Source organism: Salmo trutta, chromosome 10 (genome assembly GCF_901001165.1).
Source record: "Salmo trutta chromosome 10, fSalTru1.1, whole genome shotgun sequence".
Taxonomy (NCBI): domain Eukaryota; kingdom Metazoa; phylum Chordata; class Actinopteri; order Salmoniformes; family Salmonidae; genus Salmo; species Salmo trutta.
Window position 1 is genome coordinate 18,883,213 of NC_042966.1, and position 27,360 is coordinate 18,910,572.

Below are 27,360 nucleotides of genomic sequence, written 5' to 3' on the forward strand. Positions count from 1 at the left end.
CTAGAACATCTGGTCATTGTGGTGGCAAAGGACTACTCATTTCTCCTAAGTGGAGATTTTCAAATGTTTCCCCTTTCACACCGATCCATATCCTCATTTGAATTCCATGCTGTCGCTGTCACTTGTCCACTCAAGCTTAACATTATTGTCATCTATGGCCCACCAGGTGCCCTTGGAGAGTTCCTTAATAAGATCGATGCCGTGATAAGTTCACTTCCCGACGATGGTCACCACTAATCGTACTCTGAGATTTCAACCTCCCAACGCCTTCCTTCGATTCATTTCTTTCCACCTCTTTCTTTCCACTATTTTCCTCTTTGACTTCACACTTTCCCAGTCCCCTCCCACTCACAAGGCAGTCAATGTGCTTGACCTTATCTTCACCAGATGCTGTTTGTCTACGAATCTTACTGCTACCCATGAATGTCTCTCATCACTACTTCGTATTCGTTTTCTCTCCCTCTCTCATCCAATCCCCCCCACTCAACCGACTTGGGTCAACCGACCCAGTCAAAGCTGTTCTCTGTCCTGGTCCCCAAATGTTCTGAAAACATCTCAAAACCTCTTTGAGAAGTATCTCAAATAATCCCATAGCCTGCCCTCCTTCCCTTTCCCCCCCTCCATCCCCATCTCCTCTCCTGTACAGTATTTGGGCAGTACAGATGGATGAGGGAGTGGACATGCCCTAACAGACCCCCAGGGACCACCAGGCCTTTCCAGTTCCAGGCGCTCCAGCTAAGTCTCAGCCACTCAGCTCCCTCTCTATCTGTTTGCTGGCCAACTGTAAAACGCTCCAGACCTCCATGCCAGGTGTCTCTGTCAGCCTAGACGTGCCTAGCGAACAACACCCGAGCTGGGGATAATTAAATACAACCTCTCCCTGGGGACCTGGTGGGAGGAATGTGGACAGGCTGCGAGGGCTGGCAGACATTTTAGCAAGAGAGTGTTACTGATATAAATCTTGGCAGTTATCTTTTTTTTTTTTAAAAGAGGGCTGTGGTGAAGCAAAGTTCCTGCTGTCATAACAGAGAGGCAAACAGAACAGATTCCAGAGTTGGAGAGAAATATCAGCACGCTGAAAATGGGGAAAACAAGTTGATTTGAATTGACACAACAGACTTAGACCTTAGACTGTCAAGGTTGCTATCTAATAAATGATGGATGATATTTTTTACTTCAGCAATTGACACAACAACCAAGTATACAATATAGTTATAGATAAGTTACAGATAAGTAACCAACATTTCTTTTCACATTCTCAAGGTTGCTATTTAATAATTGACATTACTTACTTATGCGTCTGCCATGTCTGTAAGCTAGTTCGCTCCGCTAGCCAAGTATTGGCCATGGGCTCAACTAGCTAGCTATCATAACACTACCCGTTAGAATATCCCTGAGCTGTGGGACCGCCTCCTCACTGATGGAAAACATGTCACTTGTGCGCACCACAAAAACTTGAGGGAAAATCTGACCCGACCGGGAAAATGAAAACCAATTAATACAGCGGTTCTCAGGCAGGCGAGACGCGCAACACTGCTACTGTTGCATCACATTGGATGACCTCTACCAACTTATTGGAGCTTTGAACATTGAAAAAATACAACAAGTGACATATTCCAGCTTTATGCCATGTGAGGTAGTGTAAGATCATTAGGTAACCTGATTGTAGTTGTAGTCCTTTACTTAACTGGGAGCTATTGTAGTCCATGTTCCCAGGCAGGGAGATTCCGGGGGCCAGGTAGAGCTCTGTTTCTAACCTGATGGTAGATGTGGTTCTTTACTGACCTGGTGGTAGGTGTTATAGTCCATGTTCCCAGGCAGGGAGATTCCGGGGGCCAGGTACAGCTCTGTTTCTAACCTGATGATAGATGTGGTTCTTTACTGACCTGGTGGTAGGTGTTATAGTCCATGTTCCCAGGCAGGGAGATTCCGGGGGCCAGGTAGAGCTCTGTTTCTAACCTGATGGTAGATGTGGTTCTTTACTGACCTGGTGGTAGGTGTTATAGTCCATGTTCCCAGACAGGGAGATTCCGGGGGCCAGGTACAGCTCTGTTTCTAACCTGATGGTAGATGTGGTTCTTTACTGACCTGGTGGTAGGTGTTATAGTCCATGTTCCCAGGCAGGGAGATTCCGGGGGCCAGGTACAGCTCTGTTTCTAACCTGATGGTAGATGTGGTTCTTTACTGACCTGGTGGTAGGTGTTATAGTCCATGTTCCCAGGCAGGGAGATTCCGGGGGCCAGGTAGAGCTCTGTTTCTAACCTGATGGTAGATGTGGTTCTTTACTGACCAGGTGGTAGGTGTTGTAGTCCATGTTCCCAGGCAGGGAGATTACGGGGGCCAGGTAGAGCTCTGTTTCTAACCTGATGGTAGATGTGGTTCTTTACTGACCTGGTGGTAGGTGTTGTAGTCCATGTTCCCAGGCAGGGAGATTCCGGGGGCCAGGTAGAGCTCTGTTTCTAACCTGATGGTAGATGTGGTTCTTTACTGACCTGGTGGTAGGTGTTATAGTCCATGTTCCCAGGCAGGGAGATTCCGGGGGCCAGGTAGAGCTCTGTTTCTAACCTGATGGTAGATGTGGTTCTTTACTGACCTGGTGGTAGGTGTTATAGTCCATGTTCCCAGGCAAGGAGATTCCGGGGGCCAGGTAGAGCTCTGTTTCTAACCTGATGGTAGATGTGGTTCTTTACTGACCTGGTGGTAGGTGTTATAGTCCATGTTCCCAGGCAAGGGGAAGCCGGGAGCCAGGTTCAGCTCTCCCTCCATCATCTCAGGCTTGATAAACTCCTCCAGGTAGGTCCTACAGAGTCGTCTGTCCCAGTCATCAGTGATGTGACCTCCATACATGATTTCTCCAAACAGGTATCGCAGGTCATCATATGGCACCTGGGACGCAGAGAGAAAATGAGTTATAATGCATCTTAGAATCTTAAATAATTTTCACACTACAGAACCGAATCGAGCTGAGAAAAACCAAGTTCTATTAAGTTGTCCTGGTTTACACATCCATCATAGTTGCCAAAGAAAATATCCACAATTTGGTTTGGTGTCGGCACAATAGTGTGGAAAGGGTATTACTGTTATGGAACATGGTTGTCTTTATTACTACTGTGGCACAGAAGATACAGCATGTGTATGGACTGGTTACTTTAGAGTTAGCCTCCAGGTAGTTGTAGAGTACATTGATGGAGATGGTGAGGTCTCCTGTGTTGAAGGGGTAAGATCTGTTCCAGCCCTGAGGTCCAAACTTCCTCCTTTCAGCCACCACTGCGTGGAAGTAGCACAGCGCAAACAGGATGCTCTTAAACTCATTCTCCCTGGCACACATCTCCAAAGTGTCCTAGAAGAAAACAAAGGCCCAGACAACTAAACAAACATTCAAAACTCTTCCTGACGAATGTCAACCAAGTTCACTGTTTCACTGTCTTCCTCAGAAAAGTACGGGTAGCATTTCTGAAGATTTTCAAATACAAACGCATTGTGTTGAAAGTAAGAAGCTGTGGCTGATTCTCTGTGATGTGTCTCTGTGCAGAAGTCCCCAGCAACGCGGGGCTCCGCGGTACAAAAAGAAGACAATGAATGGAAATAAACGGCAGGATGAGATTCTTTTTTAATTGTTACTACTTGTCAGGCGATCTCGTCCCGTTGGCTCATTATACCCAGATAAGGGGAATGTAAGATGGCACGAGGCCTTTGGGGAGGGACGGTGAAATAAGTATGCCAATAACCTCTATGAAAACAGTGGGTTTAAATGCTCTTGTGTCAGGTTGAGTACTGTGGTGAAGGCCCTCTGGCTTTCCCCTGTCGAGCCCAAGGGAGCTGACTCCTAGAACGTATGCACACGCGCACACACGCACACACAAACGAGCACACACGCCACAAACATGGAAATTGAGTTAATATTCTGCACACAGTGCCTCTCTGGCTGCTCACAGCTGAGAGTGAAGCATTGCCTCCCTATCCATACACTGTTAGGGGACACAGACACTTGATTACATTCTCTACCAGCAAAGAAGAAGCATAAACCAAGACCTGATAATACATCTATAATGACATGTCTTCCAGCCCTCTGAGCACTGTGTAACTACATCAAAAAATCCTAACCTTGTCATTCCAGAGGCCTGTTTCTTTAATGTCTCCTGTCCTCTGCTGGCCGTCACACACACAGCCAGGGGATGAGAATGGACACTAAAGCTTTATGTATCTGCTGGTTGAAAAGGTCAGGAAGGAGAAAAGACACTGTCATCTCTCTGGCTTACTGTGGGTTACTAAGGGTTCTGGCTGTATAGAGACAAACCATTGATTAGCTTTCACCCTGTACAGTACACGATTGGAATATTGTCCCTCCCTGCTCTCTACAGTACCTTAGAGGACCTCCTTGAGAGTGTGTGTGTGTGTGTGTGTGTGTGTGTGTGTGTGTGTGTGTGTGTGTGTGTGTGTGTGTGTGTGTGTGTGTGTGTGTGTGTGTGTGTGTGTGTGTGTGTGTGCGTGCGTGTGCGTGCGTAGCGTGCTAGTTACCACACAAACATGCACTATCAGAGAGATAAGCATCAGCACTTTAAAATGGCATGTTGGATGGAAGCTAAGCATTGCATTATTGGTATGGAGGCAGAACCCTGTAGGTTATGGTCGGTTACAGATGGAGATACATGGATAACTTGCTGATAAGAAGCTACATTTCTGGCTAACAGCTGTTTTACTGTAGACAGAAGTGCACTGATGAGGTAGAGGTGGAATTCTAACTAGCACAAATGCATGCGCGCAAGCACATGAAGGCATGCACACACATAATTATGTCATACTGTATTTCACTCACAGAAAGATGGCTTGTCGATAAACATCCTAACATCCCATCCAAATCTGCCTCTTCCCCATAGAGAGCCATGTTTCTACTACAGTGGACGACTCTAGGTCACTGACAGAGGTAACACTCTCCATCTGTTAGCTGCTACTGCACACCAAATAGGCAACTTGATGACAACACCACAGAGAAACTAGCACGTAAACATGGGACGTCTGGACTGCTTCTTTTACGGGCAAACGAAAATGAAGAGAGGGAGAGAGAAAGAGAAATCGCACATTGTATGCCTATTTGTGTGTTACCTGGTTGAAGTTGTCCAGGGCCTTGTGCAGGTTGGCGTTTATGCCAGTGGGTGGTTCATTGGTGATCTTGATGGAGTTCTCCAGGATGCCCTGTGGTATGATGTGGCCCTCTGGGGTCCCTGAAGGCTCAGCGCTGATGAAGACTCTGAAATCCTGGTGACTGTTCTCTCCATGCTGCTCCAGATGCTTCTCTAGAGAACCCAGCCACCTCGCCACCAGGTGAATGTTCTATAGGGAGAAATATTACAGCAACATCAATAAACACAGGCAGCCTGCCTCAAGCAAGGCCACATTTACCTTCACAACACCTTTTGTTGCAGGTATGACTGAGCATTTTTAGCTTTTTCTATTCCCCTCAGAATGAACATTTCCACTCTGTATAGGGATAACTCCTAACTCTGAGAGAGGAAGTCCTCATGGTGATGAGGAGTTAGCCAAGCCCCTCACATCACATCACCGCCCAGAGCGCTGCCCGCGTGTTACCCAAATCTAATTACACCACTAATAACTGCAGTCATTAATTCATAAGCTGCTTTGCCTTCTCCTCATCTCCTACGGCACTCTAAATTTAATCATCCCTCTGATTGTTCAAGTTAACCCTCTTTCCAAATGACAGGAGATCCTCTGGAGCAACATCACCGCAAATGTTAGATGACAAAATAAAAAATAAAAGCGAAAGAGAACGATAAGAAGTTTCCCTGTGTGTTTAGTGAGAAGAATACATAGCCCGAAGCTGAGGGGGTAATATTGAGATAGATCCAAGTTAGGAGCATAGAAACTTACGGCATATTGAACGAGACACAAATTAAAACTTTAAATTGAGGTGCTTTTTCATTGCCTTGAAAAACAAGATCTCCTGTTGGCGTCTAACTAACGAGTGTGTAATAAAGAGCCTAAACAGACAGACAGACAGACAGACAGACAGACTGAGGCCTCCCTTAGAGCCTGTCACCTTAATTAAACCACCTAGGCTCAGAGAGAGGGAGAGGAGAAAGAAAAATACCTTCGAGATATTTTCTTTGTTCTCTGTTAGGCACCCCCATCCTCCAGTTCTTATAATGATGTTGTCACCATCGCCGACTAATTTTGGTTTTTGCTATGACATGATGTCAATAGTGAACATGGCCTGTGGCAACACCAAGGCCCATCCGGCTGTCTCTCCACGTCTTCCTCTGCTCACACACTCAGTCATCACTCTCTCCATGTCTTCCTCTGCTCACACACTCAGACTTCACTCTCTCCACGTCTTCCTCTGCTCACACACTCAGTCATCACTCTCTCCATGTCTTCCTCTGCTCACACACTCAGTCATCACTCTCTCCATGTCTTCCTCTGCTCACACACTCAGTCCTCACTCTCTCCACGTCTTCCTCTGCTCACACACTCAGTCATCACTCTCTCCATGTCTTCCTCTGCTCACACACTCAGTCCTCACTCTCTCCACGTCTTCCTCTGCTCACACACTCAGTCATCACTCTCTCCATGTCTTCCTCTGCTCACACACTCAGTCCGCACTCTCTCCACGTCTTCCTCTGCTCACACACTCAGTCCTCACTCTCTCCACGTCTTCCTCTGCTCACACACTCAGTCCTCACTCTCTCCACATCTTCCTCTGTTCACACACTCAGTCATCAAGGCCCTCTGCCCTAAGGGCATCTCCACAGCTGGCCTGACTATGTCTTTATAACAATGTCTCTGAGCAGAGACTTGGGCAGAATGACAGACTAGACATTAAGGATAACCAAACAGACTGTAGAGTTTGAGAATATAGCTATTCTGCAGAAGAAACATCCACACTATATTCAGCACCGGGATAGTTTTGTAGATAACATAATAATAATAATTTATTCAACTTATATAGCGCTTTTCAAAGTATCTCAAAGCGCTACAAAGCACACACAAAAAAAACAAGTACTCCGTAGTAGATTGCTAGCTAGCTAGTCCTTCACTACTACCAAAATGAAGCACCCACTTGGATGATGCTACGGCAGTCATGTGGCGCCAGAAAGCACACCACATTTCAATAATAATTAAAAGAGCAGCCTTGTAACTTTGTCCTCACTACGATCCTCATCGCTGCACACCTCTTGCTTTCGGCTTCTCTCCATCCTCAACCTCCGGACACTGGCTGGCATTCAAATCAAACAGCTAGCAAGCTAACGTTAGCTAGCTTGCCAAAAAAACAAATTACTTGCCAACTTCAGTCTTAACTTTGTAGTGGATTCTGATTATATTAATTAGCTATATACATTTTTACTTCTTAAAAAAAAAAAGATTGTAGGTAAAGAAAAATCTATTAATTACAAAAATATTGACATAATTTACAGGAGCTTTCTGCTTAGGCTGCTGCTAGGGCGCAAAGGCAAATATGATATGACAATAATGAAAGACTATGGCTGAATGAAATGAGGATTTAAAATGGCATGTAGCCTATGGCAATAGGATCCTTACAGTGACAACTCTGATTAATTCAACTCTCGTTCACATCATTCTCTCACTGAAAACTCACAAGAAGAAAAAGTGGTCTGCATTAAACATTACAACACTACCCAAATACCCAAGCTATCATGCTCCTTACAGAGTGAAGTGAAGAGAGATGAAAAAGAGGGAGAGAAACTAACTTTTTCTCTAAAGCGTCTCGCCCTATTTCCTTTCCATCTATTTTGCTAGACTGTGAGCGTCCCTGTGCCTTTAGGAGTAAGTGCCTGGAGGACTTGGGTATTTTAGGTCCACTCAATAGAATCCCACTACTGGGGATATGGGCTCTTCAGCTCAAATATATTCCTAGGTCTGGGGGATATAGCCTATTCAGCTCCAATCTGCCAGATTGATTGCCTTTTCTCTTTTCTCCCTCTCTAGGTGGGTTTCTGCATCTCTCAAAGTGTCTTTGGGTGGTCCTGATTGGGCTGTGAAGAGTGGGGATAGGACAGGGCCCGGTGTGCAGCGGTATAGGGATAATGCTCCCGTCAGAAACATAGGAGAGAGAGGAGAACAGGGGCCAGAGTAATTTACCTGCAGTGAAGGAGAACCTGCCACTGACCCAGCTTTGCAGCCTGCTACTGATCTGATGCTGGGATGGAGGGACCAGTGGGAGATGAGAGGGAGGTAAAAGGTGTGTGTGTGTGTGTGTGTGTGTTTGTTGTGGGATCAAGGCCTGGATACGAGAGTGGGATGGGATGACTGAGGTTAGAAAGATGGAAGGAATGTGAGGCAGAAGAGGAGACATTTTGGAAAATGTGAGGCAGGGTGTGAAAAGAGGGGGAGACGGTGGCAGAGGATGAGAAGAGCGACTGAGACAGACAGACAGACAGACAGACAGACAGACAGACAGACAGACAGACAGACAGACAGACAGACAGACAGACAGACAGACAGACAGACAGACAGACAGACAGACTGACTGAGGTTGGTTGCCACGGGGACAAGGCTTTTTTAAGTTGTATCGATCAGGAGTCTTATGCAAAGGTAATTCAATCGCTGCTTGTCTCTGTGATGCTGGCTGTGTGTGTGGCTGGGAGAGAGAGAGACACAGAGACAGAAGGAGAGATGGATTGAAAAAGAGATGCTGCTTGTGTCTGTGATGACTGGGTAAGAGAGAGTTGAAGAAAGAGAGGAGAAAGAAAGGGATAGCAAGACATTCTCTGCTTTACCAGCGCTGTGAATAAAGGAGACACCCCCCACGTACACACACACACTCTCTCTCTCTCTCTCCAAGAGTTGTCTCTGTGCCCTGTGCCGTCGTTCATATCTGTCGATACTCCCCATTAGGATTCAACAAACGAGCTGGCTTAAAATGCAAACGCTGACTGGCCTTGCCCTCCAGATAAGAGAACACACACTGAGGAACCAGATACTGTACTGAATAATACCGGGCCTCTCTCTCTCTCTCCAGGAAATTATACTATTTCATATGCAGTTGAACCACAAAGGAGAGCAAAAAGCCAACACTATGTGCAAAGCACAATATGACCTTAAACACGGGAAAGAATACATTTTTTTAATTACACTAAAGGAAAATGACATTTCACGACATGGCCTGTTCTGGAATCCCAGCTGTATATTAGCTCAGTGTTGTCTTAGCAACGGCTGGTTTAGGCAGTCGGCTATGTGCGTGTGTGTGTGTTTGTGCATGTATGCGTGTGTATCTGAATACCTGCAGTATAACCCAGTGTCCCTCATTAGCTGCCAGATCCAGAGCCTGTTCAGCCACCACCTCCTGTCCCTGGCCCAGAGACACATTGTGGAAGTTACCGCTGTCAAACGTATAGCCCAGCTTCCTGCCTGAAAGAAAGATCACACAGTAATGATTCATATAATCCATAGCAGTTTAGGGAAAATTGAATTGATCGACAGTTTAATAATAAAGTAGTAATCTCTTTTTTATAAAGTGTGCTTCATTTATACACTGAGTGCACAAAACGTTAGGAACACCTGCTCTGACCAGGTGAATCCAGGTGATAGATTTTATCCCTATTGATGTCACTTGTTAAATCCACTTCAATCAGTATAGATGAAGGGGAGGAGACAGGTTAAAGAAGGATTTTTAAACCTTGACAAAGTTGAGACATGGATTGTGTATGTGTGCCATTCAGAGGTTGAATGGGCAAGACAAAAGATTTAAGTGCATTTTAATGGGGTATGGTAGTAGGTGCCAGGCGCACCGGTTTGAGTGTGTCAAGAACTGCAACGCTGCTGGGTTTTTCATGAATGGTCCACCACTCAAAGTACATCCAGCCAACTTGACAACTGTTGGAAGCATTTGAGTCAACATGGGCCAGAATCCCTGTGGAACGCTTTGACACATTGTACAGTCCATGCCCCGACAAATTGAGTCTGTTCTGAAGGCAAAAGGGGGTGCAATTCAATATTAGGAAGGTGTTCTTAATGTTTTGTACTCTCAGTGTAGATTCACTATTGCCTAAGAAAAAGTGGCCATCTGAAATTTAGTAAAGACCCACACTATTTTCCTAAAGTAAAGTGTATAGATTCAGGGTTCTTCATTCTGTATGATCTGTGTTGCCTTTGGCCCTCTCTTCACACTCTACACCAGGCCTCTCTGATTGGTTAGCTGCTTTAGCTTTGATGTGATTGGTCACGCATACGGGGGGGCTTGGATAATTAGTCATACACATGCATGCAAACACGTGCACACACACGCGCACAGAAGGGTGTGGACATCAATTATACACACCCCTCTGTGTGTGTGTGTGTGTGTGTGTGTGTGTGTGTGTGTGTGTGTGTGTGTGTGTGCGTGCGTGCGTGTGTGTGTGTGTGTGCACATGCATTTGAACGAGTGTGTCTGACCAATTATCTGAGCTTCAGTGGGAGAATGATCTCATATCACATGATGAGAGGATAGCTGATTTCACGCCAGACCATAAAAAATACTTGGAGACTATTCAATCAAACATCAAACTAGGTTACTGTGTTTCCAAGGTACGGAGGAACAAATTTACAAAACAAAACATGTTATCTACAATCCAGCCTCAGCAGCCCAATAATTTTGTTCACACATTGTTCAATATAACCCTGTCAGTCGCATTTCCATTTGAATCGCATTTGAATCTTTCATAAGACCAAATAGTGAAGTACTGAAATATTCGTCATCAAACACTGCTGAAGAGTAAACCTGTGATATCTCCTATACCAGGTCAGTAAAAACCAAAGCTTCACATTTCACACGTCCCGGTGTGATCCAATATTGCTAGTCTCGAAAATCCGAACCTAAACGTACTGGTGTGATAACAAATTCCCTTTTTACCCAGCATGCTCTACTGCAGGTAGATTGTTTTTGAATTGTTTATTCATGTACAGTGCATTCGGAAAGTTTTCAGACCCCTTTACTTTTTCCACATTTTGTTACGTTACAGTGGGTTCCTAGACAGTGTCATTGAAAATAAGAATTTGTTCTTAACTGACCTGCCTAGTTAAATAAAGGTAAAAAAATTCAATATGAGTATCCCTAAAAATTACAGGATTTGCAAAGAAATGAGGAGATCAAGTTTCTTCAAGGTGCAGCCACACCATGAGTGATCCCATCTCCTTGGAAACCAAACTCCGATCAACTTTTCCTATCATACTTAGATGTAAGCAATCATCCCAGAGGGGATCCTGCAAACGCACTGTTTGCCCTGGAGACTAACTGACTGTGTTTGCAATCCATCCCGGCTGGACCAAAGGAAGAATTCACTGTATGGAAGTTCTCTAATATAATTTACTTTCCTGGACTGAGAACTGAGAGTGAGAGAGATCTCACTCCTTCGGCTGTGAGCTATTTTCAGTCCACTGGCCTCATCGACTACTATTGCAAGAGACTTGGCCAACCATCCAATTCCATTTTCATCCCAAATTAGAGGCAACAACGACATACAAGTCATTTGCCCTGTTACATTATCTATATAAAGTGGCGTTGTGTGTGAAACTTAGTGGAAGTCATTGAGTAATTGCAAGACGGCAGGTCTAATTTACAAGCCCATGTTCAATGCTGTCCTGGCATTGTCCACATCGGATGCTAACTGGTAGCCTAGCCCATTGTCTATTCGTGGTTGGTGAAGCTCTCTATAATTTCACAGTTGTGAAAGCCTATGTCAATGATGTAGCCCACTCACTTTCAATTAAGAAGACCATATCATCCTCAAAAGTCTTGTGAATGTACTATTGAGTTGAGTACGGAAATTAATTTATATGGACCTGTGACTCTCACCTCAATAACTGTATTGAATCCCATTATACCCTGCCTTGATATTGTATTTTGTTAACTACCTAATTTTCCAACTTATTTACTCTAGTAAATAAAACATTGAGTTAACTATTTGTGGCATTAAGTTATTTTGCGAGTGATCGGGATCTTGAGGTTCCAGAGCTCAACGATAGTAAAATGATATTGTTGATAGTATTAACACTATACCGGTTAATCAGTAAATTATCTTAAATATTAATTCGCCCAAAGTCACAGCAGAGTAATGACTACAAAAACATTTGAAATAACTGTACTCAGATATATTTTTGAAACTGCACTGTCGGTTAGGGGCTCGTAAGAAAGCATTTCAATGTAAGGTGTATGGAACTTGTTGTATTCGGCGCATGTGACTAATACAATTTGATTTTATTTGATATTAAGTGCATCACGTTTCCTCAACATTTTTGAGTAATGACAGCACATTGGTGTTAACAGTGTAGGTGACCCCATTACCATGTTTTTCCACGTCCTTCAGTGGGTCTACTCCAGGAGAGAGGATGAAGAACATGGGTGTGGCGGGACTAGACTCCTCAAAGGACACAGCAAAGTCAAGCGACCTGCCAACCACATACTGACTCCCCAGCTTCTCCTCCACAAAATCTCTGTGGGGAGACATGATGATATATGTTCAATACATACAGTACCAGTCAAAAGTTTGGAAACACCTATTCATTCAAGGGCTTTTCTTATTTTTACTATTCTCTACATTGTAGAATAATAGTGAAGACATCAAAACTATGAAATAACACATATTTCATAGTTTTGATGTCTTCACTATTATTCTACAATGTAGGAAATAGTAAAAATAAAGAAAAACCCTTGAATGAGTAGGTGTGTCTAAACGCTTAACTGGTACTGTACACGTAACTGCCCAAATAAAGGAAACACTTGAGTAAATGTTTCCTTTATTTTGGTAGTTATCTGTACATAACACACATTCGTACTGCAGAGCACTGCTCATGCCTTATGGTGGTTAGTTTAAAAGCTGAAAATGAACTCATAGAAACATACTATTTATTACTTTTCTATGAAATAACTATTACATACTGTAGCTGTGGTCAATGGCCACTGGGTTAAATGTTAGCTGTTTACATTATATTATGTTTGTTCATTGGTGGGACAGGGAAATTCAAAAGATATCCTCACAAAAAAAACAGAACCACAGTTGTACTGTATATCCTCTAACAGTAGGTCAGAGGGTAAAGTATTTGATCTTTCACCTCACAGCGTAGGTCATGCGGTCAGGCCTCATGGCCCTCATCATACACAGTCTCTGTAGGGAACTCTTATTCTTCCACTCCTGAGGAAACTTCTCCTTCTCAGGACACTCCGACTCCACAAACTTTTTCCAGCGCTTGGCCGAACCCTCCATGTCCCGATCCAGGTTACGGAACTCGTCCATGGAACACAGAGACTGGGATGGAGGGATGAATGTACAAGAGGAAAGCGGACGCAAAAAAATATGCATTAAACATTTGCAAGAAACTACAACTCTGGTGAATATAGATTAATTCATAGATATACAGTCCCTCATCCAAAGTAACCATGTATACAAAACTGGAATTTATTTTCTTGTTCTCATAAAATAAAATAAGATTGTATTTGTCACATGTGAAATGCTTACTTACAAGCTCTTCCCCAATGATACAGAGTTAAATAATAAAGAAAATATAAAAACACATGAGAAATAAAACACAGGAATAAAGCTATAGTCAAGGACTACCATAACAATATCAATGTGGTAATTGAGGTAGATACTGAATGTACATATAGGCAGGGGTTAATTCATATACACAGTATTTTCCCACCGGCTCTGAAACCTTTCTAAGGATGAACAAATGGTTATTTGCTCTTATTGTTTACCTCATATAAGTGCCACAAAGGAGAAAAGTTTGGGTTGGAAAAGTCGCATAATAAGACAGAGTGCTTATCTTCTCTTACGCCAATATGAATTGTATTTATTCAAACCATAGTGCTGAGTAGACATTAGACTGTTTATAACAGCGGGTAGGAAAGGGGAATATGCTTCGGCAGCACAAACCTGGCACATACTCTAGACTTTTATCTGACAGCATTTGTTCTTATCTCAGCTTTGGATCTCTGAAAAACAGTGGCCTCACAGAGTGCTCTGAATGTCACACACACACACACACACACACACACACACACACACACACACACACACACACACACACACACACACACACACACACACACACACACACACACACACACACACACACACACACACACACACACACGTCCTCTCAGTCTCTGTCAATCAAGTCAAGGTCCTATCGAAGAACATCACAACTCCTTCCCCGGAAATACCCACCACGGCCCTTAATGAGCTAAGATGAAGTCACTCCAACTCCTCCACTGAGTTAATTACCAGTATCTGGGTTGGCAGATTCTCGGGTCAGGAGAAAATACTACAGCCCCCTGTGGCTTCCTACCCATCCCATCCTTCTAATATCATCTAAGAGGGCCACGGCCACCAGTCATTATCACAGGATCTCATCCTCTCCAACTGATTATGTTCCTAACCGCGATAAGAACCAGACTGACTGAATGAAATGAATGGTACCTAGACCGACATCTCTGTGGAATAGCAGGAGAGGAGAAGATGGTTTTGGAGTTTAGGGTCATTAATAGTGGAGAGGGTCCGGGTTGAAATATTTATGAGTACGAAAGCCTGAGGTACACTGCCATTAGGGTTTAGCTTGTACATCAACTGATTTGATGGGAGGGGGAACTATGCTCTCTGGCGTACAGTAGCCAGACGTCTGCACTCAACGCTACTGTAAACCCTGAGCAAGTGGGGACGTCGTCGCCCCCCACCTTTTCGGGAAAGATCTCTCTCCCTCTCTCTCTCTCTCTCCCTCTCTCTCGCACTCCACCTCTTACAATGGTGTTTGTGCACCACTGGTTGCCCTTTTCTTGTGGCAATAGGTCACAAATCTTGCCGCTGTGGTGTAACAATGTGGTATTTCCCCTAATATATATGTGAGAGTAGTGAACCCACGAGAGGCAGCAACTTCTCAAATGAACATTTTTGTAAAAAGAATGGCATGCCTTTATTATTTCATACATGTTTTAGCGGTAATGGTCTTTTGCAGTGTTTCCCAACTCCGGTCCTCCAGTACACCCAACAGTTCAAATTTTTGTTGGAGCCCTGGACAAACACACCGGATTCGATCCAGGGCTTTATGATTAGTTAACAAGTTGAATCAGGTGTGCTTGTCCAGGGTGTCACGTCCTGACCATATACTTAGGTATTTTTGTATTATATTTGGTCAGGACGTGGCAGAGTTATGTTTGGTTATGGTATAGTGGGGTTGTGAGTGTTGGTTTAGGTTCTAGGTTAGGTTTTCTATGTGTAAGTTGGGTGCTGGACTCTCAATTGAAGGCAGGTGTGTTGAGTTGCCTTTGATTGGGAGTCCTATATTAGTAGGGTGTGTTTGTCTGTGTGTTTGTGGGTAATTGTATTTCGCACTGTGTTTCGTTTCACCTGTGAAACTGTCACCTTTCTCCTTTGCGTGTTAATTTTGTTTTGTCGTTTCCATCTATAATAAATATGATGTGGAACAGTCAACCCGCTGCGTATTGGTCATCGAGTGATTTCGACATATCTTCCGATGAGGGAGAATACGAGGAACGTGACACAGGGTTACAATAAAAATGTGTACTGTTGGGGGTACTGGAGGACCAAGGTTGCTTTATTGTAGTGGAAGTAGACTTCACTGTACACATTATGTTCTGTTAGCTTCCACAGATGTACTGAGTTATGGAGTGGAAACAGACTAAGTGCTAAAATAACTACAGGGGAAAAGGGGAGTTCAGTCATACGTAAATGACAAGGATAGTCAGTGGATGGTTTGTTCTAAAGTATGTAGTAGGACAAATTTACCCCTAGACACTGATTTAAAGTAGCATGTTGTCCCCTGATGGTAAAGGTTTGGCTTTTGTGGGGTAAACTGATCTTAGATCTGTGGTTAAAAGCGTCTTCAACCTCAACTGTGAAGGTCTGACATCTTCACATCCTGTTTGTCTCACCTTGATACCGCCCCAGGAATGGTTGGACAGGAAGTCGACAGGAGAGGTCACTCCTGGTTGGACGGGATACCTCAGCAGGAAATCTAACTCTGTAGGGTTGATCTCCTTATTCATCAACAGGATCTGGGTTCACAATGACAAAAAACATATACTGTCAAAATAACATTCATTCCTATATTGTTCTTTTTTAAAGACAAAAAAGGAGACCGCAGTTTTAAAGGGCAATGATCAGTAGCTAACATTCGTCACTATGTTATGACATGTAAAAACATTTATATTTGACCAAAAATGTACAATAAAGCTTTTATTGAACTTTGAACTCTGACTTTCTGTGTACCTGGAAGACGAGCTGTGCGATGTATGTGAGTTTATCACACTCGAATAGGCCTCTGGTGGTATACTGGAACACTTGGACAGTGATGCTGTCTATCAGGTTAGACACTCTCTGTTTCAACACCTCGTCTGCCTGGGCCTTCAGTACCGCTTTCTGGAACACTACACTAAACGCCTGTAGCATAGAAACACAATGGATAGAACAGACTCAGTACTGCCTAGGATAAGAAACACTATGGATAGAACATTCTGGAACACCACACTGAACGCCTGGAGCATAAAAACACAATGGATAGCAGACACACTTCTAGAACCCAAATGATTTATTTCCTGAAACATATCTAAAGTACAAGCTGGCTGGCAAATGTACAACAGACTGTATTTAAAATATATGAGTCTGCCCTGTGTGTTTTATCTACAGCAGAGACATTTCATCTGATGAAAGGTCCAATGCAGCCGTTTTTATCTCAATATCAAATCATTTCTGGGTAACAATTAAGTACCTTACTGTGATTGTTTTCAATTAAAATTGTCCAGAAGAGGGGCTCCCAAATGGTGCAGTGGTCTAAGGCACTGCATCGCAGTGCTAGCTCTGCAACTAGAGATTCTGGGTTAGAGTCCAGGCCGCGACAGGGAGACGCATGGGGAGGCGCACAATTAGCCCAGCTTTGTCCGGGTTAGGGGAGGGTTTGGCCGGCAAGGATGTCCTTGTCCTGTCATGCACTAGCGACTCCTGTGGTGGGCCGGGCGCAGTGCACACTGACATGGCTGGCTTCCGGATTAAGTGGGCATTGTGTCAAGAAGCAGTGCAGCTTGGTTGAGTTGTGTTTCGGAGGACGCACAGCTCTCGACCTTCGCCTCTCCCGAGTCCATACGGGAGTTGCAGCGATGAGACAAGACTGTAACTACCAATTGGATACCAAGAAATTGGGGAGAAAACAGGGTAAAAAAAAGCTTCTTAGCAAAGAGCAATTTCTCAAGCAAGAATTTTGTTGGGAGTGGTTTGAGTGGGAGGGGAAAACGGAACATTTGCTGTTATTGGAAGAGAGGTTTGTAACTCTTTTTCTTATTGGTGAACTAATTTTGATGTCACCAGGCAGGCCAAAACTTCATCCCACCAAAACAGGCTGAAATTTCAGGCAGTCTTTTCAAACAGCTCTTACACTAAAAGGGCATCATCATTTTCAAATTGCCACAGCATTATTCCAACCTCATAGTGTGAAAATATATATCAAATATAGGAACATCATGTTTTTGACTGCACTGGGCCTTTAAACTCTCTACAGTCGGCCCAGGGTGGCTAGCTACCTGCAGAGAGCAGTGTGATTGCAAACCATATCTCACCCCGTGACTCCTCAGTGCTTTGGAGGGTGACAATAGCAGGGACATTAGGTGAAGCATAACAGCGTTAGGAAGCGACAAACACAAAGAGCAGAAAGCATAAAACACTGGGAGCTAATGGAGGAAAAGGCAGAAAACAGAGCAGCGTGGGTAAAGACTTAGCTCACTGGGGAGCTCTGAGGCCGGGAGAAACACGGTGGGTTATTAGAGAAAGTACCTAGAGAAAGAGAGAACAGTGAACTGTGTGTGTGCTCACTAGGGAGTGTCAATAACAGGTCAGGTCAATAGAGAGGTGGGTGTACCTTGAGAGAGAACTGGTACATCGGGTGGATCTTATTGAGGTCGTTCATTATGAAGTACAATAAGGATGCTCGGGCTGCCGCGGGCCGATAGTGCTCCCGCGCCTCGTTGATTTTGGCCTCAGTCACCTTGGCTTCTTTCACCTGCAATACGCACACAGCAAACACACACACACACACATTAACACACACGTAAAACACACATAGGATTCATTCACCAGCCAGGGAAATTATAGCAAATTATAACAGAGAGTACAATAACATCATCTCCCACTGAACAAAGCAGCCCTTCCAATTTAATGATCCAATTCAACATGCCTATTGAGAAGGTGAAAAATATGTTGCCACACATTTACTCAACATACTGCGCCAGTATTACCAAAGTAGTGGCACTTTGTAAAGGAATCCACTCTCACATCTCAGTCTCTAAGCGGTGTCCTTGAGCCTAATGAAGAGCTTTTCTACTGCTCACTTGCCAAGTTTCACAATTTGTGATTGTGCCAACGTTTCGATCTACAGTAAGCGAGGACAGTAAGCAGTGAGCAGGAGCCTCTGCATCAGTATCTAAATATACTGTGTATTCAAAAACATCTGTAGGATCGTCTCTAGAGGTGGAGAGCTAGATGTGGAGATTACCCTGTCCTGCAGCCAAATGACCAAATCACGCTCTAGTGGCCTCATGGGTGGAATGTTATTAATATTTTTCATAACGCAATGTTTTTTTTTTTATCTGACATGGTGCAGGTTCTTCTTTTTTTAAGCCTATAACCACGTGTGTGAGGTGTATACTTTTGTTTCAAAGTAGATTTGTTAAAGACTACCAAGAAACACTCTCCGTGACCCTGATTTGGCCCACTGCAGTAAAAGGTTAATAAAGTACCATTGCTGAGTGAGAGAGAGAGAGAGAGAGAGAGAGAGAGAGAGAGAGAGAGAGAGAGAGAGAGAGAGAGATCTTTCCGAAAAGGTGCAGAGGTACGGCGTCCCCACTTGCTTAGGGTTTACAGTAGCATTGAGAGCAGACGTCTAGCTTTGTCGTACCTTTGCATACTACAGTTGAAGTCGGAAGTTTACATACACTTTCGTTGGAGTCATTAAAACTCGTTTTTCAACCACTCCACAAATTTCTTGTTAACAAACTATAGTTTTGGCAAGTCGGTTTGGACATCTACTTTGTGCATGACACAAGTCATTTTTCCAACAATTGTTTACAGACAGATTATTTCACTTATAATTGTTAAGTCCGTTGTTGGAATGAGACCAAGGTGCAGCGTGGTAGGCGTACAGTTTCTTGTATTTAACAATGACACCGGGAAAAACAACAAAATACAAAAACGACCGTAAAGCTACATGCAGTGCAGAAAGCAATGACACACAAACAAGATCCCACAATCACAGGTGGGGAAAAGGGCTGCCTAAGTATGATCCCCAATCAGAGACAACGATAAACAGCTGCCTCTGATTGGGAACCATACTAGGCCAACAAAGAAACAGAAACCTAGATATCCCACCCAAGTCACACCCTGACCTAACAAAATAAAGAATAAAAAAGGCTCTCTAAAGTCAGGGCGTGACAATAATTCACTGTATCACAATTTCAGTGTGTCAGAAGTTTACATACACTAAGTTGACTGTGCCTTTAAACAGCTTGGAACATTCCAGAAAATGATGGCATGGCTTTAGAAGCTTCTGATAGGCTAATTGATATAATTTCAGTCAATTGGAGGTGTACCTGTGGATGTATTTCAAGGCCTACCTTCAAACTCAGTGCCTCTTTGCTTGACATCATGGGAAAATCAAAAGAAATCAGCCAAGACCACAGAAGAAAAATTGTAGACCTCCACAAGTCTGGTTCATCCTTGGGAGCAATTTCCAAACACCTGAAGGTACCACGTTCATCTGTACAAACAATAGTACGCAAGTATAAACACCATGGGACCACACAGCCGTCATACCGCTCAGGAAGGAGACGCGTTCTGTCTTTTAGACATGAACGTACGTTGGTGCGAAAAGTTCAAATCAATCCCAGAACAACAGCAAAGTACCTTGTGAAGATGCTGGAGGAAACAGGTACAAAAGTATCTATATCCATAGTAAAATGAGTCCTATATCAACATAACCTGAAAGGCCACTCAGCAAGGAAGAAGCCACTGCTCCAAAACCTCCATAAAAAAAGCCAGACTACGGTTTGCAACTGCACATGGGGACAAAGATCATACTTTTTTGGAGAAATGTCCTCTGGTCTGATGAAACAAAAATAGAACTGTTTGGCCATAATGATCATCATTATGTTTGGAGGAAAAAGGGGAAGGCTTGCAAGTCGAAGAACACCATCCCAACCATGAAGCACGGTGGCAGCAGCATCATGTTGTGGGGGTGCTTTGCTGCAGGAGTGACTGGTGCACTTCACAAAATAGGTGTCAGGAAAATTATATGGATATATTGAAGCAACATCTCAAGACATCAGTCAGGAAATTAAGACTTGGTTGCAAATGGGTCTTCCAAATGGACAATGACTCCAAGCATACTTCCAAAGTTCTGTCAAAATGTCTTAAGGACAACAAAGTCAAGTTATTGGAGTGGCCATCACAAAGCCCTGACCTCAATCATATAGAAAATGTGTGGGCAGAACTGAAAAAGCGTGTGCGAGCAAGGAGGCCTACAAACCTGATTCAGTTACACCAGCTCTGTCAGGAGGAATGGACAAAATTCAACCAACTTATTGTGGGAAGCTTGTAAAAGGCTACCCGAAAAGTTTGACCCAAGTTAAACAATTTAAAGGCAATGTTGCCAAATACTAATTGAGTGTATGTAAACTTCTGCCCCACTGGGAATGTGATGAAAGAAATAAAAGTTGAAATAAATAATTCTCTCTACTATTATTCTGACATTTCACATTCTTAAAATAAAGTGGTGATCCTAACTGACCTTGGCTAAGGTGTATGTAAACTTCTGACTTCAACTGTATATGTCAGAGAGCATAGGTTCCCCTCTCCCGTCAAATCAGTTTAGGCACAAGCTAAACCCTAATGGCAGTCTACCTCAGGCTTAAATATTTCAACCCAGACCCGCTCCAATATTAACTCAAACCATCCTAAACTCCAAAACCATCTTCTCCTCTCCTGCTATTTCACAGAGATGAGAGAGAGAGAAAGAAAGCTAGAAAGAGAAAAAGCGAGAGAGACAGAGACTCAGAAACAGAGTTAAAAATAGAGATAATAAAAGAGAGAGAACCTTCTCCTCTATCTCTGCGGCAGTGCGTTTGGTGATCTCCAGGTTCTCCACCAGCTCTGTGTCTCCCAGGAAGTTCCCTGAGGCGGAGGAGAGACGGGACAGCAGGTTGTCCTCCAGGATCTTCAACGTGATCTTAAAACCATTCTGCTGCTTCGTCAGGTTCCACTACAGTAACATACAGACAGAAATAAACAAATGGCAAATAAAGATTGGACTAAAACACAGATGAAATAAAATGCACAGAGACACTACATACAAGGGTCAAAAAGGCGAGATTAACAAACTCAAAGAAACCCAAATAAAGAACTGAAACACAAAATGACAGAGAACAGAGAGAGGCGTAAATGGCAGCCATTAAAACAAATCCTCTCTCTTCCGTAGCGGCTGAATTGGGGTTATTTTCTATGACGTGAGGTGAAGCCAAATGCTAATGTCGCTCTCAGGGTGGACAGGAAAGTTCTAGTCTATTCTATTCTATCCTTGGCGAACCTCAAAAGTTCCTTGAGGTAAACAATGCACCAAGGGCGATGGGTTGCTCAGGGTTGGACGATGGTCATGTTTGATTAGAAACACTGTTGAACTACGTGTGGCCCATCGTTGATTCGGGACACTAATTACTGCTGGTGGTAGATAAACACACATTAAAGGTGATGATGGGGGCTTAATTCAGCGCAGGCATACTGAAGGATGCCTCAAAGGCAGAAGCAATCAATGGTCTCTGCATGGGCTATCTGGATAGATGAAGAGGAGGCTCTGGGGTGGATTAGAATGTCTTCCTCTCAAGGCTGAGGACATCAAGCAGCGGCCAACAGACTTCCACCACCCTGCTGCCGTCTGATGAGAGAGTCGATGCTGCTGCAGGATCCACAGGCTTTGATGGTCAACCAAACAAACACAAACACACGGACAGACGCTGGACGGATCGCACACACACACACACAGACACACACACACCGAGGCATACACAAAATCACTCCTGAATGCCTGCACATGGCCTGGATTAAGGGGTATTAATCATCGCACACCATATGGAGAGGTGAACCTGGCCTTCTGAGAAAGCCTCAATGCTTTGGTTTTAACACCCTTTGTTTTAAAATGCCAGGGTACCACAAAACTTTCACTTTTCAAAGATAGACAGGACCCTTGTTTCGTTGTCCTTCGCTCTGCTTGGCCTCCTGCCGTTTCATCCCCCCCAAAACTTTCCTGCACAGTCTTCCTGCTCTTCTACTGATTGCTTCTTAGTTGTAACCTGGTTGGGCGATTGATTCTAGTTAGTCCCAAAACAATTACATGCCGATGTGTTCCAAATCAGTAACAAGAATGGTGTCAAGGACATACTGTATATAATTGGAGGTACATCATTGGAGAAACAAGTATATGTATAATTGGAGGAGGGGTTCAAGTGAAGCAATTTGCCCTGTGAGTTCACGTCACGACCTTGACCTTCTCCTCTCTTCTGTCTCTCCTCTTTTTCCACTGTACGATGGCAAAGCTCTCCACATCAAAACACCCCCAGTTTTTAATAACAAGTCAGTTATTAATGTTTAGTTCTCAGTCGGCATATTGTTCACGTAATTACCCGGCCTGGGAAAAACAAACAATTAACCAGATAGTCGAAATCCCTAATTGGGATTAAAAAGAGATAATACATCTATCATTTCAGGCAGATGATTACTGAGAGCCAGTGAACAGCCCTGGTGAGGCAATATGGAAAACGCTCTCTCTCTCCCTCTCTCTCCCACTCTCCTAGGCTGCATCAGACACACACTCATGTACGCACACACACACACACAAAAACACTGCACAGGAGTGGGAGGACGTTATTAGACTCGTTAGGGGGTTTCTATGGGTGTCCCCCTCTCTGAAAATGGAGTGTTGACATTTAACACTTCTTAACTGGACTTTGGATGAGTTCATTAAGCAATAAGGCAAGAGAACCCATGGATTATCGAGAATAATACACCGTTTACAGCTGTTCGTAGGCTCGACGTGAACGCAAAGCGCAGCAAGGTTTATACAAACCCCCGCTGTTTGAATAAAACATCTAATGTTGGCAACATCTTTATTCCAGTGGAGATAAAGTTTATGAATTGCCTGGCTGGACTATGGGAAAGGGAATATTTCAAATGTAACTGTTATCAGGCATTACAGTCCTTTGTAGTTTAGTTGGTAGAGCATGGCGCTTATAACGCTAGCGTAGTGGGTTCGATTCCCATGACCACCCGTATGTAAAATGGATCCTTGCATGACTAAATTGCTATGGATAAAAGCGTCTGCTAAATGGCATATATTATATTATTACCCGTGGATTATCATGAATAACTAATGCCTATCAACTAATCAGCATCCAGTATCCAAACTATCCTATTCAGCTCAGTAGCTAAACTCTAAACTCATTAGAGGAATAATGACATGAAGTTTATTCAGAGACAATAAACAGGTCTACAGACAGGCTCTATTTACAGCCTCCTATCAGTACTGTGATTGTTATCAGTCAGTAGAGAGGAAACGTGTTGTTTACTGGGGAACACAGAACAGGTTATAACCAAATAAACAAATTCTACTGGGAATTGTTTGGAAAGCAGGTGCATGGAGTTAGCCACGCGTTTACCCTGCTTAACTTTTAACGTTAATTAAAAAGATAAGAGTTCCACATCACGTCTTTTCCTTCCCCTCTTTTTCCTCTTCTTCTTCTTCCTCTCCTCCCATCTTCATGAAATGCTAATTAAACAAGCTTCATTAAATCACATTTCACTTCACCGCTGCGTTTTGCTGAGGGGACACACAGGCAGCTTAAAATAACACTGCTGTTTTGTGTGCGTTTGTGTTTGTGTGTGCCCATCTGTGTGTGTGCCCATCTGTGTGTGTGTGCCCATCTCTGTGTGTGTGTCTGTGTTTGTAAGTGCCCATCTGTGTGTGTGCCCGTCTGTGTGTGTGTGCCATCTCTGTGTGTGTGTGTGCCCATCTCTGTGCGTGTATGTGCCCATCTGTGTGTGTGTGCCCATCTCTGTGTGTGTGTGCCCATCTGTGTGTGTGTGTGTGTGTGTGTGTGTGTGTGTGTGTGCCCATCTGTGTGTGTGTGTGTGCCTATCTCTGTGTGTGTGTGACCCCATCTCTGTGTGTGTGTGCCCATCTCTGTGTGTGTGTGCCCATCTGTGTGTGTGTGTGTGTGTGTGTGTGTGTGTGTGTGTGTGTGTGTGTGTGTGTGCCCATCTGTGTGTGTGTGTGTGCCTATCTCTGTGTGTGTGTGACCCCATCTCTGTGTGTGTGAGCCCATCTCTGTGTGTGTTTGTGTTTGTAAGTGCCCGTCTGTGTGTGTGTGTGTGTGCCCGTCTGTGTGTGTGTGTGTGCCTATCTCTGTGTGTGAGCCCATCTCTGTGTGTGTGTGTGTGCCCATCTCTGTGTGTGTGTGTGTGTGTGTGTGCCCATCTCTGTGTGTGTGTGTGTGTGTGTGTGTGTGTGTGTGTGTGTGTGCCCATCTCTGTGTATGTGTGTGTGCGTGTTTGTATGTGCCCATCTGTGTGTGTGTGTGCCCATCTCTCTGTGTGTGTGTGCCCATCTGTGTGTGTGTGTGCCCATCTCTCTGTGTGTGTGTGCCCATCTGTGTGTGTGTGTGCCCATCTCTCTGTGTGTGTGTGCCCATCTGTGTGTGTGTGTGCCCATCTCTCTGTGTGTGTGTGCCCATCTGTGTGTGTGTGTGTGTGTGTGTGTGTGTGTGTGTGTGCATGTGTGTTTTCCAGTTATTAAAAATGATGATTTGTCTTCAGATGAAGAAAGCCTACAGGTCTGACTAAACTCTCCCTACAGAGGCCCAATGCCAACAAACAGCAGGCTGAATGAAATCCACTGGATGTAAATATAATCATTGCTACCGTAAATCTCCACTCCGCTCTGCTCCGACCCGCTGACTGAGTTTTACAATTATCAGAGTTCCTGATCTCTCCCAAAACACTGCCGTCAGCCGAATGTGTTTCTGAGTAAAGTTGGGCTTTCTGATTTGGTTTAATGCGGTGGGGGGGAGAGAGTGGGGGAAAGAGATAGGGAGATTAAGACAAGTGTGTGTGCGTGTGTGTGCGTGCATGTGTCTGTGTATTACTGAAAGCGAGGGATGGACAGGGGTGCTGATAGTAGCAGTGTTTCAGTGACTGTCCTATCTAAAGGCTTCCGGCCGTCCATATCCAACGGCCGTGGACACAAAGCCGATCCTGGTTATCGTCCATGCTGTGAGCATATGGCATCATTAAGTTCCTGGGCTTTGATCAAGACCATTCTTCCAGTTACCTGCATTCAGATACTGCACATGTTGGCCATTCTCTCTCCCTACATAACAACGGTCCACTCTCATTACCTTCAACGCTGGAAGGCAAGCATCTCAAATGACACCGTATTCCCAACCAGAGGATGACGTTTAAATGTAATGCACTGTCTACAAAATAGTGTGCTATTTTGGTACACAGTTCAAGGTGACATCCCATTGACTCTGGTCAGAAATAGTGAACTACTTGCGTAGGGAATAGGGTGTCATTTGAGATGTAATGCTGAGTTGTTACTGAAGCGACAGGCTAGTTTACCGACATTATTATTGCAGTGCTGAGTAGTTGCTCATCAAGATGCAGTTGATGAGGCTAGTTAAGTGACGAGACCAGACAGACGTATGTGAGCGCGCATGCAAACGCGCACACACACACAATATTCTCTACGTGATGGACCCAGGGCCCAATAATTATCACCCTTCCAGTTAACGTCTCGCTAATCAAAGCGTCTGACGATTGTTTTTGGAATCAAAGAGCTCGCTGCCGCGGGCTCTAACGCTGCCGCTTGTGATGTTAAAACTTTGTTAAAAGAAGAGGAGCGAGATAATGATGAGAGGCTGCAAAAAGTCGCTGACTCTAGTCAGTGTTGATGAATCTGTTGTTAGTTACACCTAAGGAGAAGAGACATCAAACCCTGCTCAACTCTTGACAGTGTAACTCTCAGATGGTATCTGAAGACGAAAGATGAAAAGACTAAATGAAACCTGACTGGTTTGAGTGTCTGACTGGTAAATGTCTGGAGCTCGTTTCGATACCCGAGGGAGAGCCACACCATATGTTCCTACAGTATCCTCACTGTTGATTCCCCACTTCCAGTAACCTATGCTCGTCACACACCACCATTCAAAGGTTTGGGGTCACTTAGAAATGTCCTTGTTTTTGATAGAAAAGCAAAAAAAATATGTTGTCCATTAAAATAACATCAACTTGATCAGAAATACAGTGTAGACATTGTTAATGTTGTAAATGACTATTGTAACCACATGGTGATTAAGTGATGGACGGTGATGAGCTTGATGCAAATTTCCAATAAATACCTGGGGTATTATTTGTATGCTGGTGACATGATGATCGGTGATTGGCTGCCAATTATCAAATAAACTGTATCTTGCTCTTATCCATATCACATCATATAACCTACCCTCTCCACAGCATGCACCAAGACGAGATTGGGCAAGTTCGCTATTTATCGCAACAGTTTTTGTGACAAAACCATCCAGTCAGTTTGAAGGAAACACTCTACCGCAGTTAAAATGTGCATATATTTGTTATGCAAATATTTTATCATTCCCTTGAAAAAATGTTGGGGGGGGGGTGGAAACCTAGCTAACGACCATCACCATAGACTAAGGTGAAATGCTAACGGTGCCCCACCTTGAGTTCCTCCAGGTCAGGCCTCTCCATGCTGACCACAGCAGCCAGTAGCTGGTCCTCCAGACCGTCCCTGGTCACGGTGAAGTTCATCAGGGTACACTGGGCCTGGAGCTCGGGCTGGTAGTGTGGGCTGGCCAGCTTAGTGTGGAGAATCAGTCTAAAGCTGGGGTTGTACTCACACTCCTTGTCTCCTATCTTTATGTACCTAAGGAGAGGTAGATGGAGAGGAGAGGAGTTGTAGGTGTGATGATTGAAGTCATGCTGTATTAGGATAAATTCAAATTTCAAATGGGTCAATGAACTTCTCGCTTCAAGTTATGACAGTGACAGTTCAAGGTAGGTATGCACATGGTAGGATTCAGCCTACTGGAACTGGCTGACATTTATTTTAAAGCAGGTTTCAGATTTGATGGAAGACGCTTTGGAAATCACTTAGAGAGTCACGCACCGGCCCTTCTTGATGGTTTCTCTCCCCAGTAGTGGCCCTAGAACAGGGTCTACAGTATCCTCTAGGTTCTCAATCAGAACCACATCACCAGCAGACAGAGCTCTCTCTATGGAGTCCAGATAC

General features: G+C 44.0%; 1 protein-coding gene across 2 annotated transcripts in view; it reads right to left on the minus strand.

Moving 5' to 3' along the window:
• The window catches only part of dnah9 (dynein, axonemal, heavy chain 9), a 126,193-nt gene that overhangs the window by 21,987 nt on the left and 76,846 nt on the right, over positions 1–27,360 (minus strand). For both annotated transcript variants that reach the window (XM_029764754.1, XM_029764755.1), the window contains 12 exons: positions 27,238–27,360; positions 26,790–26,994; positions 21,103–21,267; positions 17,875–18,015; positions 16,236–16,406; positions 15,899–16,021; positions 13,063–13,256; positions 12,296–12,444; positions 9,257–9,384; positions 5,104–5,331; positions 3,149–3,340; positions 2,695–2,886 (listed from right to left, as the gene is read on the minus strand). In XM_029764754.1, the coding sequence (XP_029620614.1) occupies positions 2,695–2,886; positions 3,149–3,340; positions 5,104–5,331; positions 9,257–9,384; positions 12,296–12,444; positions 13,063–13,256; positions 15,899–16,021; positions 16,236–16,406; positions 17,875–18,015; positions 21,103–21,267; positions 26,790–26,994; positions 27,238–27,360 (2,011 nt within the window). The remainder of the gene's footprint in view (positions 1–2,694; positions 2,887–3,148; positions 3,341–5,103; positions 5,332–9,256; positions 9,385–12,295; positions 12,445–13,062; positions 13,257–15,898; positions 16,022–16,235; positions 16,407–17,874; positions 18,016–21,102; positions 21,268–26,789; positions 26,995–27,237) is intronic.